Source organism: Halictus rubicundus, unplaced genomic scaffold (genome assembly GCF_050948215.1).
Source record: "Halictus rubicundus isolate RS-2024b unplaced genomic scaffold, iyHalRubi1_principal scaffold0246, whole genome shotgun sequence".
Lineage (NCBI taxonomy): Eukaryota > Metazoa > Arthropoda > Insecta > Hymenoptera > Halictidae > Halictus > Halictus rubicundus.
Genome location: NW_027488787.1, coordinates 8,170 through 19,218, shown reverse-complemented (window position 1 = coordinate 19,218; position 11,049 = coordinate 8,170). Strand labels below are relative to the sequence as shown.

The following is an 11,049-nucleotide window of genomic DNA, read 5'->3' as shown; positions in this document are numbered from 1 at the left end:
CTTTTCTTCCATAAATTGTCAAAACTGCTCCCACTACTTCCTCCCCCTCTCCCTATCTTTTCCGTGACCGTCGGCTTTCCCCCCTCATCCCTCTCCCCCTTCCCGCCTTCTACTTCCCCTTCCCCTCTGTTACTCATTTCTTCCTCTTATTCTCACTACTTATACTACCTTCAAATTTCCCGCTTTCCTCCTGACCCTACCGCCACCTATCAGCGCCACCTACCACTCTTTCTCTCTACTCCCGCGTTCGCACCACGAGGATGCCGCCAACCTAACATCCAATCGCTCACTTACTTCCACCTTTCTCACACCTTCCAGCTCCCTTCTTCACCTTTCCCCTTTTCGCCCAGCTACCCCTATTCCTCTCTCTCTCTTCTCCCACACTCTCTCACCTCTCACACCTCTCACTCTTCACTTTCTCTCACCAAACACTTCTCCGCTCTCTATACACGCCAATCTCTCTCGCAACCGGAAACGGAAGTCCCTGCTATATACTAGTATATACAGGTATATTCGCGTATATTCTTCTATATTCTAGTAATATTATGGTATATTATGGCATATTCTGGTATATTATGCTATATTCTAGTATATTCTGGTATATTCTCGTATATTCTTCTATATTCTAGTAATATTATGGTATATTCTGGTATATTCTGGTATATTCTGGTATATTCTGCTATATTCTAGTTGTTTAAAATCTGCATCGGCGGATCTCTCGTCGCCGTCTTCATTATAATTCGATTCCCCGAATTAACCGTTTAATCCGGGTATTATTGCCACCGACACCGGCGTCGTGCATGAGCGATCACGCATCGGCGTTTTTGCCCGTCGCCGGTAAACACCGTCTTCCTCGCGCGACAACAGTCAGCTGTTCGAATTTGTAAACACTGGCTCTCGTGCGATTCTCATGCACGCGCCGCGCGGGCCGTTGGTTGTTTTCCAAACTCCGAAATCCACTGCCTCTACCCTTTGTTCCCATCGCAGCCCCGACCGTTGGGACGCCGTTAGGACGTCCTAACGAACGGGCTGCTCTGCCTCATCCTTGCCTATTTCGAAAATCCCACTCCTCATCCTGCCGAAGCCAACGGCCCGCGTTAGTATAAGTAGACCTGCGTTTCCGAAACGGGCCTCCCTTTGACTCCTGCTCGTGATCGACTGATCCTTGCATAGCGCTGATTTATTGTCTTTGCGATCGACTGATCGCCGTCTAATACAAGTGTCTGCGGGCTTCGCGTTCACTTCTGTACCGTTACTGTTACCGTTCGTGAATATATCTTTTGTTTTCATTATATACTCTCTCGTTCTTCACACTATCCTCCTTCCTTACATATTTCACTTTTCTTTCTCTACTGCACCTTTCTGAGTCCTTCTGACTCAGCACTTGGCTATATTCCGCAACATTTGGTCCTTCGAGCCGGATACCTTTCCACTTTTCCATCCACGCGCACTTCTCCATCTCTTGTCTTGTATACTTTTCCTTTCTCTTCTTCTCCTTTCTACTCGTCATGGACTCGCTTATCGCCCATCAACACATTCTGTTCGGGCGCATCGCACGAACCGTGGACAATCTCCGGAAGCAGGGCAAAGCGAATATCAACAAGGGGACGATTTTGGCCAAACTGTCTTGTTTGGACCAGGCCTGGGCGCAGTTTCAAGACCGCGACGCTCAAATCATCGCCTCCACTACTGAGGAGAACCGTCAGGTGGACTACTTCACCGAGGACTTCTTCGACCAAACGCAGGATGTGTACTGCAATCAGAAGGGAATTCTGTCCACGATGCTCGAAGACGTCGAGCAGAGTCAGGCACCCTCAACTGCAGGACATCCACCCACGCCAGGGCCCAGACCTCGATCGTCACTGCCACGGATCACACTGCCCACGTTCTCCGGTCAATTTACTGACTGGACGCGATTCCGGGACCTCTTCATGTCCTTGGTCATCGACGACGAGGCCTGGACGGATGCAGAACGCTTCCACTACCTGTCGGCGAGCCTCACCGGGGAAGCAGCGCAGCTGATTCAACGGATTCCCGTCACTGCCGCCAACTTTGACCAGGCCTGGAAACTGCTAGAGCACCGCTACCAGAATCGACGACTTCTGGTTGCCGCGCAGTTCGACGCATTGTACAACATCAAGCCATGTGTCAATCACAGTGCAACGGAGCTCAAGGGCCTCTTGAACTCCACGTGCAACGCGACGGCGGTCCTGAACAGCCTCGGGGTACCAGTCACCGACGAATCCCACTGGATCGTCCACCATACCATCCGTCGACTGGACAGACACACCTTGAAGGAGTGGGAAAAGTCCCTGGGAAACAGCGTGAATCTCCCCGCCTTCTCGGAACTCCTCGAATTTCTCGAGACGACGACGAGAACTCTCGAGGCTTTCGAGTTCCGTCAGGGGACTCGCACTCCCGCACCATCAAAACCGCCGCCCACGAAGGTCAAGGCGCTACACACCGCCACGAACGCCGCATCGAGGCCTCGGTGCAACCTGTGCCAAGGAGACCACATTTTGTGTTTCTGCAGCGCGTTCCGATCCTTGACCCCTGCAGCCCGTCTCCAAATGGTCACGAGTCGCCGCTGGTGTAAAAACTGCCTCGGTCCGCACACCGTCGGGAACTGTCCGTCGGCAAAGCGGTGCCAACGGTGTGCCCAACCACACCACACGATGCTGCACGAGGCGTCCGACGGATCCAGCAACGCATCGACGGTCGCAACGCTGCACACCACGAAGAGGCTCAACTCCACCTCGGACTCAGTTCCTGTCTTGCTCGCCACCGCCCTGGTCACAGCGACTGCAGGACGCCGGATGGTCACAGCTCGCGCACTGATTGACCCCTGCTCTGAGGTGTCGCTCATCAGCGAAGCACTGGCCCAGACGATGCGACTTCCTCGGACGTCGTGTTCGCGCCTGGTCCTCGGCGCCGGAGGAAAGGCCACAGCAACCTCCCGAGGAAAGGTCAGACTGACCCTGACGTCAACCGTTCCCGGACTCGGACGGTCATGCACGGTGGAGGCACTGGTGCTGCCCAGGCTGACGGCCTACAAGCCCTCTGGTGCCACCCACACTCCGCGCTGGCCCCACATCAACGGCCTGCCGCTCGCAGACCCCAGGGCAACCTCGGCGACACCGATCGAGCTCCTGCTCGGAGCGGATGTGTATCCCCAGATTCTTCTGGAAGGGATACGTCGCGGTGGACAACACGCTCCAGTCGCTCAAGAAACCATCTTCGGGTGGATTCTTTCAGGGCCGACTGCGAGAGGAGGATCACCCTCCCGAATCGTCTCCACTCACACGACCACCACGGACGATCTGGCCGCTCTGGTGCGTCGCTTCTGGGAACAGGAGGAAGTTCCAACGACCACCAGGCACTGGAACGCAGAAGAAGAGGCCTGCGACGAGGGGTTTCGTCAGACCCACTACCGGCAGTCGGACGGACGGTACGTGGTTCGCCTCTGCTTCAAGGACGCAGTCCACGGATTAGGGGAGACGCACAGCGTTGCCCGACGCATCCTGCTGTCCACCGAACGACGCCTCCAGACCAGTACGACCCTCCGTGACCACTATCACAACTTCATGAGAGAGTACCTGCAGCTCGGCCACATGCAGGAGGTCGCCAGGGAACTCGAGTGTCCCCAAGCGCCGCACTTTTACCTGCCTCATCACGGAGTAATGAAGGGCACGGGCGCCTCCGCAAAATTGAGGGTGGTCTTCAACGGGTCCCGACCATCTTCGACCGGCCGCTCGTTGAATGACCTCCTCTCCGCTGGTCCCAAGTTACAGCGCAACCTCATGGACATCTTACTGAGGTGGAGGCGACACAAGTTCGCTTTCCTTACGGACGTGGAAAAGATGTACCGCCAAATCCAGGTGCATCCCGACGACCGGGACTACCAGCGAGTGCTCTGGAGGGACAACCCGGACCAGAGGATCCAGGTGTTCCACCTCACCACCGTCACATACGGACTGACCTGCGCCCCTTTTCTGGCCATCCGCACCCTGCTGCAGCTTGCGGACGACGAAGAGGAGCAATTCCCACGAGGTGCCGCCATCCTGAGGGAAGCCACCTACGTGGACGACATCCTGTCCGGAGCCGATAGCGAGGACGAGGCCCGACAAACCCAGGAGGAACTCGTCGGAATCTGCAGGGCGGGCGGCTTCACGCTAAAAAAGTGGAGCGCCAACAGCACCGCCCTGACCTCGCACCTGCCCGACGAGGACCTTGCCCTGTCCTCCACGTTACCTTGGCAGCCAGAGCTGGGATGCAGTGCCTTGGGGCTGAAGTGGCACACACAGTCTGACACTCTGACCTTCAGTTTCCAGGGCCCTCCGACGTCTCCACTTCCGACACTATCGAAGCGGTATGTGTTGTCCCAGGTGGCAAAATTGTTCGACCCCCTCGGATGGCTGGCACCCGCGACCATCCGAGGGAAAATATTCCTTCAGCAGCTGTGGCAGCACCGCCTCGACTGGGACGAGCAGCTTCCATCGACCGCAGCTGAAACGTGGAGGAAACTTTCCGCCGACGCGGCCAACCTAACGTCGCTGAGGCTCCCACGATGGCTGGGCACGGAGCCAGCTACGACCACTCAGCAACTCCACGTCTTCGTGGACGCCTCCGAACGAGCCTACGCTGCAGCCGCCTACATCCGGACCAGCAACCCACACCGGACACAGGTCACTCTGGTTGCAGCAAAAACAAAGACAGCGCCGCTCCAGAGCCTGTCTCTCCCACGGCTCGAGCTGTGCGCTGCAGTACTGGGGGCCCGACTGCTATCCCACCTACGCCGCGAGATGGGACTGCAGTTCGACACGAGTCACCTCTGGTCAGACTCCACCGTCACCCTCGCATGGCTACACGGTGAACCGACGCGGTGGCGTACTTTTGTCGCCAACAGGGTGGCTGAATTCCACCGAACTGTACCGGACGTCCGCCTACACCACGTCGGCAGCCAGGACAACCCTGCCGACTGTGCCTCGCGAGGCATTCCCGCCAGCCAGCTCGCGAGTCACCCCCTATGGTGGCACGGACCCGCGTGGCTCACCGAACATCCCACGACGTGGGACACGACCTCGCCCACGCTCGACACCACCGAGGAGGAGCGGGCCCCGACGACGACCAGCTTCCACACCCGGATAGCCGACACGGAGCACGAGTCCCTGCTGCATCGTTACTCATCGCTGACCCGACTTTTGAGGGTCACTGCCTGGTGTCTGCGTTGGACGAGACGTCGACCAGCTCCGTCACCAGGAGACGTCTTCCCGATCCTGCATCCAGAGGAGGTGAGCCAAGCGGAGGCGCTCTGGATCAAGATTGTGCAGGGATCGACCTTCGAACGAGAGCTCTCTGCTCTCAACAATGGACAACCCCTTCGACCGTCCAGTGCCCTCCGAGCGACGACCCCGTTCCTCGACAACCAGGGCATTCTACGGGTGGGAGGGAGATTAAAAAACTCCCTGCTCTCCTATGACGAGCAGCACCCCATCATTCTGCCATCAGGAACAAAGTTGACCGAGATGATCGTCGAGCAGCACCACCGACGGACACTGCATGGGGGTGTGCAGTTGACCCTGGCATCCGTCCGCCAACGATTTTGGATACCACAAGGACGCCAAAACGTGAAGAAATGCGTCTCCCGCTGCATCAGATGTCTCCGATGGCGGGCGGCAACCGCCAGCCAATTAATGGGCGACCTACCACTCCACCGGGTCACGCCATCGCGCCCATTCACCCACACAGGCGTGGATTACGCCGGCCCGTTCAAATTAAAAACGGCGCCAGGACGTGGCCACAAATCTATCAAGGGGTATGTGGCCATTTTCGTTTGTTACAGCTCCCGGGCAGTCCATCTCGAAGCTGTGTCGGACTACACCACGGCCGCCTTTCTCGCAGCATTCCGGCGATTCACTGGCCGACGGGGACCATGCGCCTCTGTAACGAGCGACTGCGGCACAAATTTCGTGGGGGCTGACCAGGAACTGCGCCGCATGTTCCGGGCATCGTCCAAGGAAGCAGCTGCCATCGCCGGACAGCTGTCCAAGGAGGGAGTGCGGTGGAAATTCATTCCACCTGGAGCACCTCACTTCGGCGGGCTATGGGAGGCAGCCGTCCGCTCCGTGAAGCACCATCTCCGTCGCGTCGTCGGCGACACCGCTCACACGTACGAGGAGCTGGCGACGTTCCTCTGCCAGGTGGAGGCGTGCCTGAATTCGCGTCCACTCCAGGCACTGACGGACGACCCAGAGGACCTGACCCCCCTGACGCCGGGACACTTCCTCGTCGGAGGCCCCCTCCTGGCCACCCCGGAGCCCACGCTGCACGACGTCCCTACCTCGCGGCTCTCCCGGTGGCAACAACTCCAACAGCGGGTGGAACATTTTTGGCGACGTTGGTCCGCAGAATACCTGCACCAAATTCAAACGCGAAGGAAGTGGACAACCACCCAGCCATCCCTGGGCGTCGGGGACCTCGTGCTGGTGAAGTCCGAAGCCACCCCCCCCACGACGTGGCCGCTCGCACGCATCACCGACGTCCACCCTGGAGCCGACGGCCATGTCCGGGTCATCACCGTTAGAACAGCCACCACTTCGTTCACCCGGCCGGTAACAAAAATAGTCCGACTTCTCCAGACCGGAGAGAACCAGGCATAACCTGCCGTCGCGCCGCGCCGTCCGTCGACATTCCCCCGCTTCCGCGATCTGTCCACATTCGGCGATAGCCGAAGGCGGGCGGAATGTTTAAAATCTGCATCGGCGGATCTCTCGTCGCCGTCTTCATTATAATTCGATTCCCCGAATTAACCGTTTAATCCGGGTATTATTGCCACCGACACCGGCGTCGTGCATGAGCGATCACGCATCGGCGTTTTTGCCCGTCGCCGGTAAACACCGTCTTCCTCGCGCGACAACAGTCAGCTGTTCGAATTTGTAAACACTGGCTCTCGTGCGATTCTCATGCACGCGCCGCGCGGGCCGTTGGTTGTTTTCCAAACTCCGAAATCCACTGCCTCTACCCTTTGTTCCCATCGCAGCCCCGACCGTTGGGACGCCGTTAGGACGTCCTAACGAACGGGCTGCTCTGCCTCATCCTTGCCTATTTCGAAAATCCCACTCCTCATCCTGCCGAAGCCAACGGCCCGCGTTAGTATAAGTAGACCTGCGTTTCCGAAACGGGCCTCCCTTTGACTCCTGCTCGTGATCGACTGATCCTTGCATAGCGCTGATTTATTGTCTTTGCGATCGACTGATCGCCGTCTAATACAAGTGTCTGCGGGCTTCGCGTTCACTTCTGTACCGTTACTGTTACCGTTCGTGAATATATCTTTTGTTTTCATTATATACTCTCTCGTTCTTCACACTATCCTCCTTCCTTACATATTTCACTTTTCTTTCTCTACTGCACCTTTCTGAGTCCTTCTGACTCAGCACTTGGCTATATTCCGCAACACTAGTATATTCTGCTATATTCTAGTATATTCTTCTAAATTGTAACAATATTATGGTATATTCTGGTATATTCTTCTATATTCTAGTAATATTATGGTATATTCTGGTATATTCTTCTATATTCTAGTAATATTATGGTATATTCTGGTATATTCTTCTATATTCTCGTAATATTATGGTATATTCTCGAATATTCTCGTATATTATGCTATATTCTAGTATATTCTGGTATATTCTCGTATATTTTTCTATATTCGAGTAATATTATGGTATATTCTGGTATATTCAAGTATATTCTGGTATATTCTGCTATATTCTAGTATATTCTCGAATATTCTTCTATATTCTAGTAATATTATGGTATATTCTGGTATATTCTCCTATATTCTAGTAATATTATCCTATATTCTCGTATATTCTTCTATATTCGAGTAATATTATGGTATATTCTGGTATATTCAAGTATATTCTGGTATATTCTGCTATATTCTAGTATATTCTCGAATATTCTTCTATATTCTAGTAATATTATGGTATATTCTGGTATATTCTCCTATATTCTAGTAATATTATCCTATATTCTCGTATATTCTTCTATATTCGAGTAATATTATGGTATATTCTGGTATATTCAACTATATTCTGGTATATTCTGCTATATTCTAGTATATTCAGGTATATTCAGGTATATTCTCGTATATTCTTCTATATTCTAGTAATATTATGGTATATTCTGGAATATTCTGGTATATTATGCTATATTCTAGTATATTCATTTATATTCTCGTATATACTTCTATATTCTAGTAACATTATATTATATTCTGGCATATTCTGCTATATTCTAGTATATTCAGGTATATTCTCGTATATTCTTCTATATTCTAGTAATATTATTATATATTCTGGCATATTCTGCTATATTCTCGTATATTCTATTATATTCTGCTATATTCTAGTATATTTTGGTATATTCTCGTATATTCTTCTATATTCGAGTAATATTATGGTATATTCTGGTATATTCTGGTATATTCTAGTATATTCAGGTATATTCTCGTATATTCTTCTATATTCTACTAATATTATGGTATATTCTCGTATATTCTTCCATATTCGAGTAATATTATGGTATATTCTGGTATATTCAAGTATATTCTGGTATATTCTGCTATATTCTCGTATATTCTTTTATATTCTGCTATATTCTAGTATATTCATTTATATTCTCGTATATTCTTCTATATCCTAGTAATATTTTGGTATATTCTGGTATATTCTGCTATATTCTAGTGTATTCATTTATATTCTCGTATATTCTTCTATATTCTAGTAATATTATGGTATATTCTGGCATATTCTGCTATATTCTAGTATATTCAGGTATATTCTCGTATATTCTTCTATATTCTAGTAATATTATGGTATATTCTGGCATATTCTGCTATATTCTCGTATATTCTTCTATATTCTAGTAATATTATGGTATATTCTGGTATATTCTGGTATATTCTGCTATATTCTAGTATATTCATTTATATTCTCGTATATTCTTCTATATTCTAGTAATATTATGGTATATTCTGGCATATTCTGCTATATTCTCGTATATTCTTCTATATTCTAGTAATATTATGGTATATTCTGGCATATTCTGCTATATTCTCGTATATTCTTCTATATTCTAGTAATATTATGGTATATTCTGGTATATTCTGCTATATTCTAGTATATTCATTTATATTCTCGTATATTCTTCTATATTCTAGTAATATTATCGTATATTCTGGCATATTCTGCTATATTCTAGTATATTCAGGTATATTCTCGTATATTCTTCTATATTCTAGTAATATTATGGTATATTCTGGCATATTCTGCTATATTCTCGTATATTCTATTATATTCTGCTATATTCTAGTATATTCAGGTATATTCTCGTATATTCTTCTATATTCTACTAATATTATGGTATATTCTGGAATATTCTGCTATATACTAGTATATACAGGTATACTCGCGTATATTCTTCTATATTCTAGTAATATTATGGTATATTATGGCATATTCTGGTATATTATGCTATATTCTAGTATATTCTGGTATATTCTCGTATATTCTTCTATATTCTAGTAATATTATGGTATATTCTGGTATATTCTGGTATATTCTGGTATATTCTGCTATATTCTAGTATATTCTGCTATATTCTAGTATATTCTTCTATATTGTAACAATATTATGGTATATTCTGGTATATTCTTCTATATTCTAGTAATATTATGGTATATTCTGGTATATTCTTCTTTATTCTAGTAATATTATGGTATATTCTGGTATATTCTTCTATATTCTCGTAATATTATGGTATATTCTGGAATATTCTCGTATATTATGCTATATTCTAGTATATTCTGGTATATTCTCGTATATTTTTCTATATTCGAGTAATATTATGGTATATTCTGGTATATTCAAGTATATTCTGGTATATTCTGCTATATTCTAGTATATTCTCGAATATTCTTCTATATTCTAGTAATATTATGGTATATTCTGGTATATTCAACTATATTCTGGTATATTCTGCTATATTCTAGTATATTCAGGTATATTCAGGTATATTCTCGTATATTCTTCTATATTCTAGTAATATTATGGTATATTCTGGAATATTCTGGTATATTATGCTACATTCTAGTATATTCATTTATATTCTCGTATATACTTCTATATTCTAGTAATATTGTGGTATATTCTGGCATATTCTGCTATATTCTAGTATATTCAGGTATATTCGCGTATATTCTTCTATATTCTAGTAATATTATGGTATATTCTGGCATATTCTGCTATATTCTAGTACATTCAGGTATATTCTCGTATATTCTTCTATATTCTAGTAATATTATGTATATTCTGGCATATTCTGCTATATTCTCGTATATTCTTCTATATTCTAGTAATATTATGGTATATTCTGGTATATTCTGCTATATTCTAGTATATTCATTTATATTCTCGTATATTCTTCTATATTCTAGTAATATTATCGTATATTCTGGCATATTCTGCTATATTCTAGTATATTCAGGTATATTCTCGTATGTTCTTCTATATTCTAGTAATATTATGGTATATTCTGGCATATTCTGCTATATTCTCGTATATTCTGGTATATTATGCTATATTCTAGTATATTCTGGTATATTCTCGTATATTCTTCTATATTCTAGTAATATTATGGTATATTCTGGTATATTCTGGTATATTCTGGTATATTCTGCTGTATTCTAGTATATTCTGCTATATTCTAGTATATTCTTCTATATTGTAACAATATTATGGTATATTCTGGTATATTCTTCTATATTCTAGTAATATTATGATATATTCTGGCATATTCTGCTATATTCTCGTATATTCTATTATATTCTGCTATATTCTAGTATATTTTGGTATATTCTTCTATATTCTAGTAATATTATGGTATATTATGGCATATTCTGGTATATTATGCTATATTCTAGTATATTCTGGTATATTCTCGTATATTCTTCTATATTCTAGTAATATTATGGTATATTCTGGAATA

The 11,049-nt window shown here is 46.7% G+C and overlaps 1 protein-coding gene across 1 annotated transcript; it reads left to right on the top strand.

The window, feature by feature from the left end:
• The first annotated feature begins 1,508 nt into the window (after window positions 1–1,508).
• Window positions 1,509–6,659, top strand: LOC143364072 (uncharacterized). The gene has a single exon (XM_076804585.1). The coding sequence runs from the start codon at window positions 1,509–1,511 to the stop codon at window positions 6,657–6,659; it is 5,151 nt and encodes a 1,716-aa protein (XP_076660700.1).
• Window positions 6,660–11,049: the final 4,390 nt, after the last annotated feature.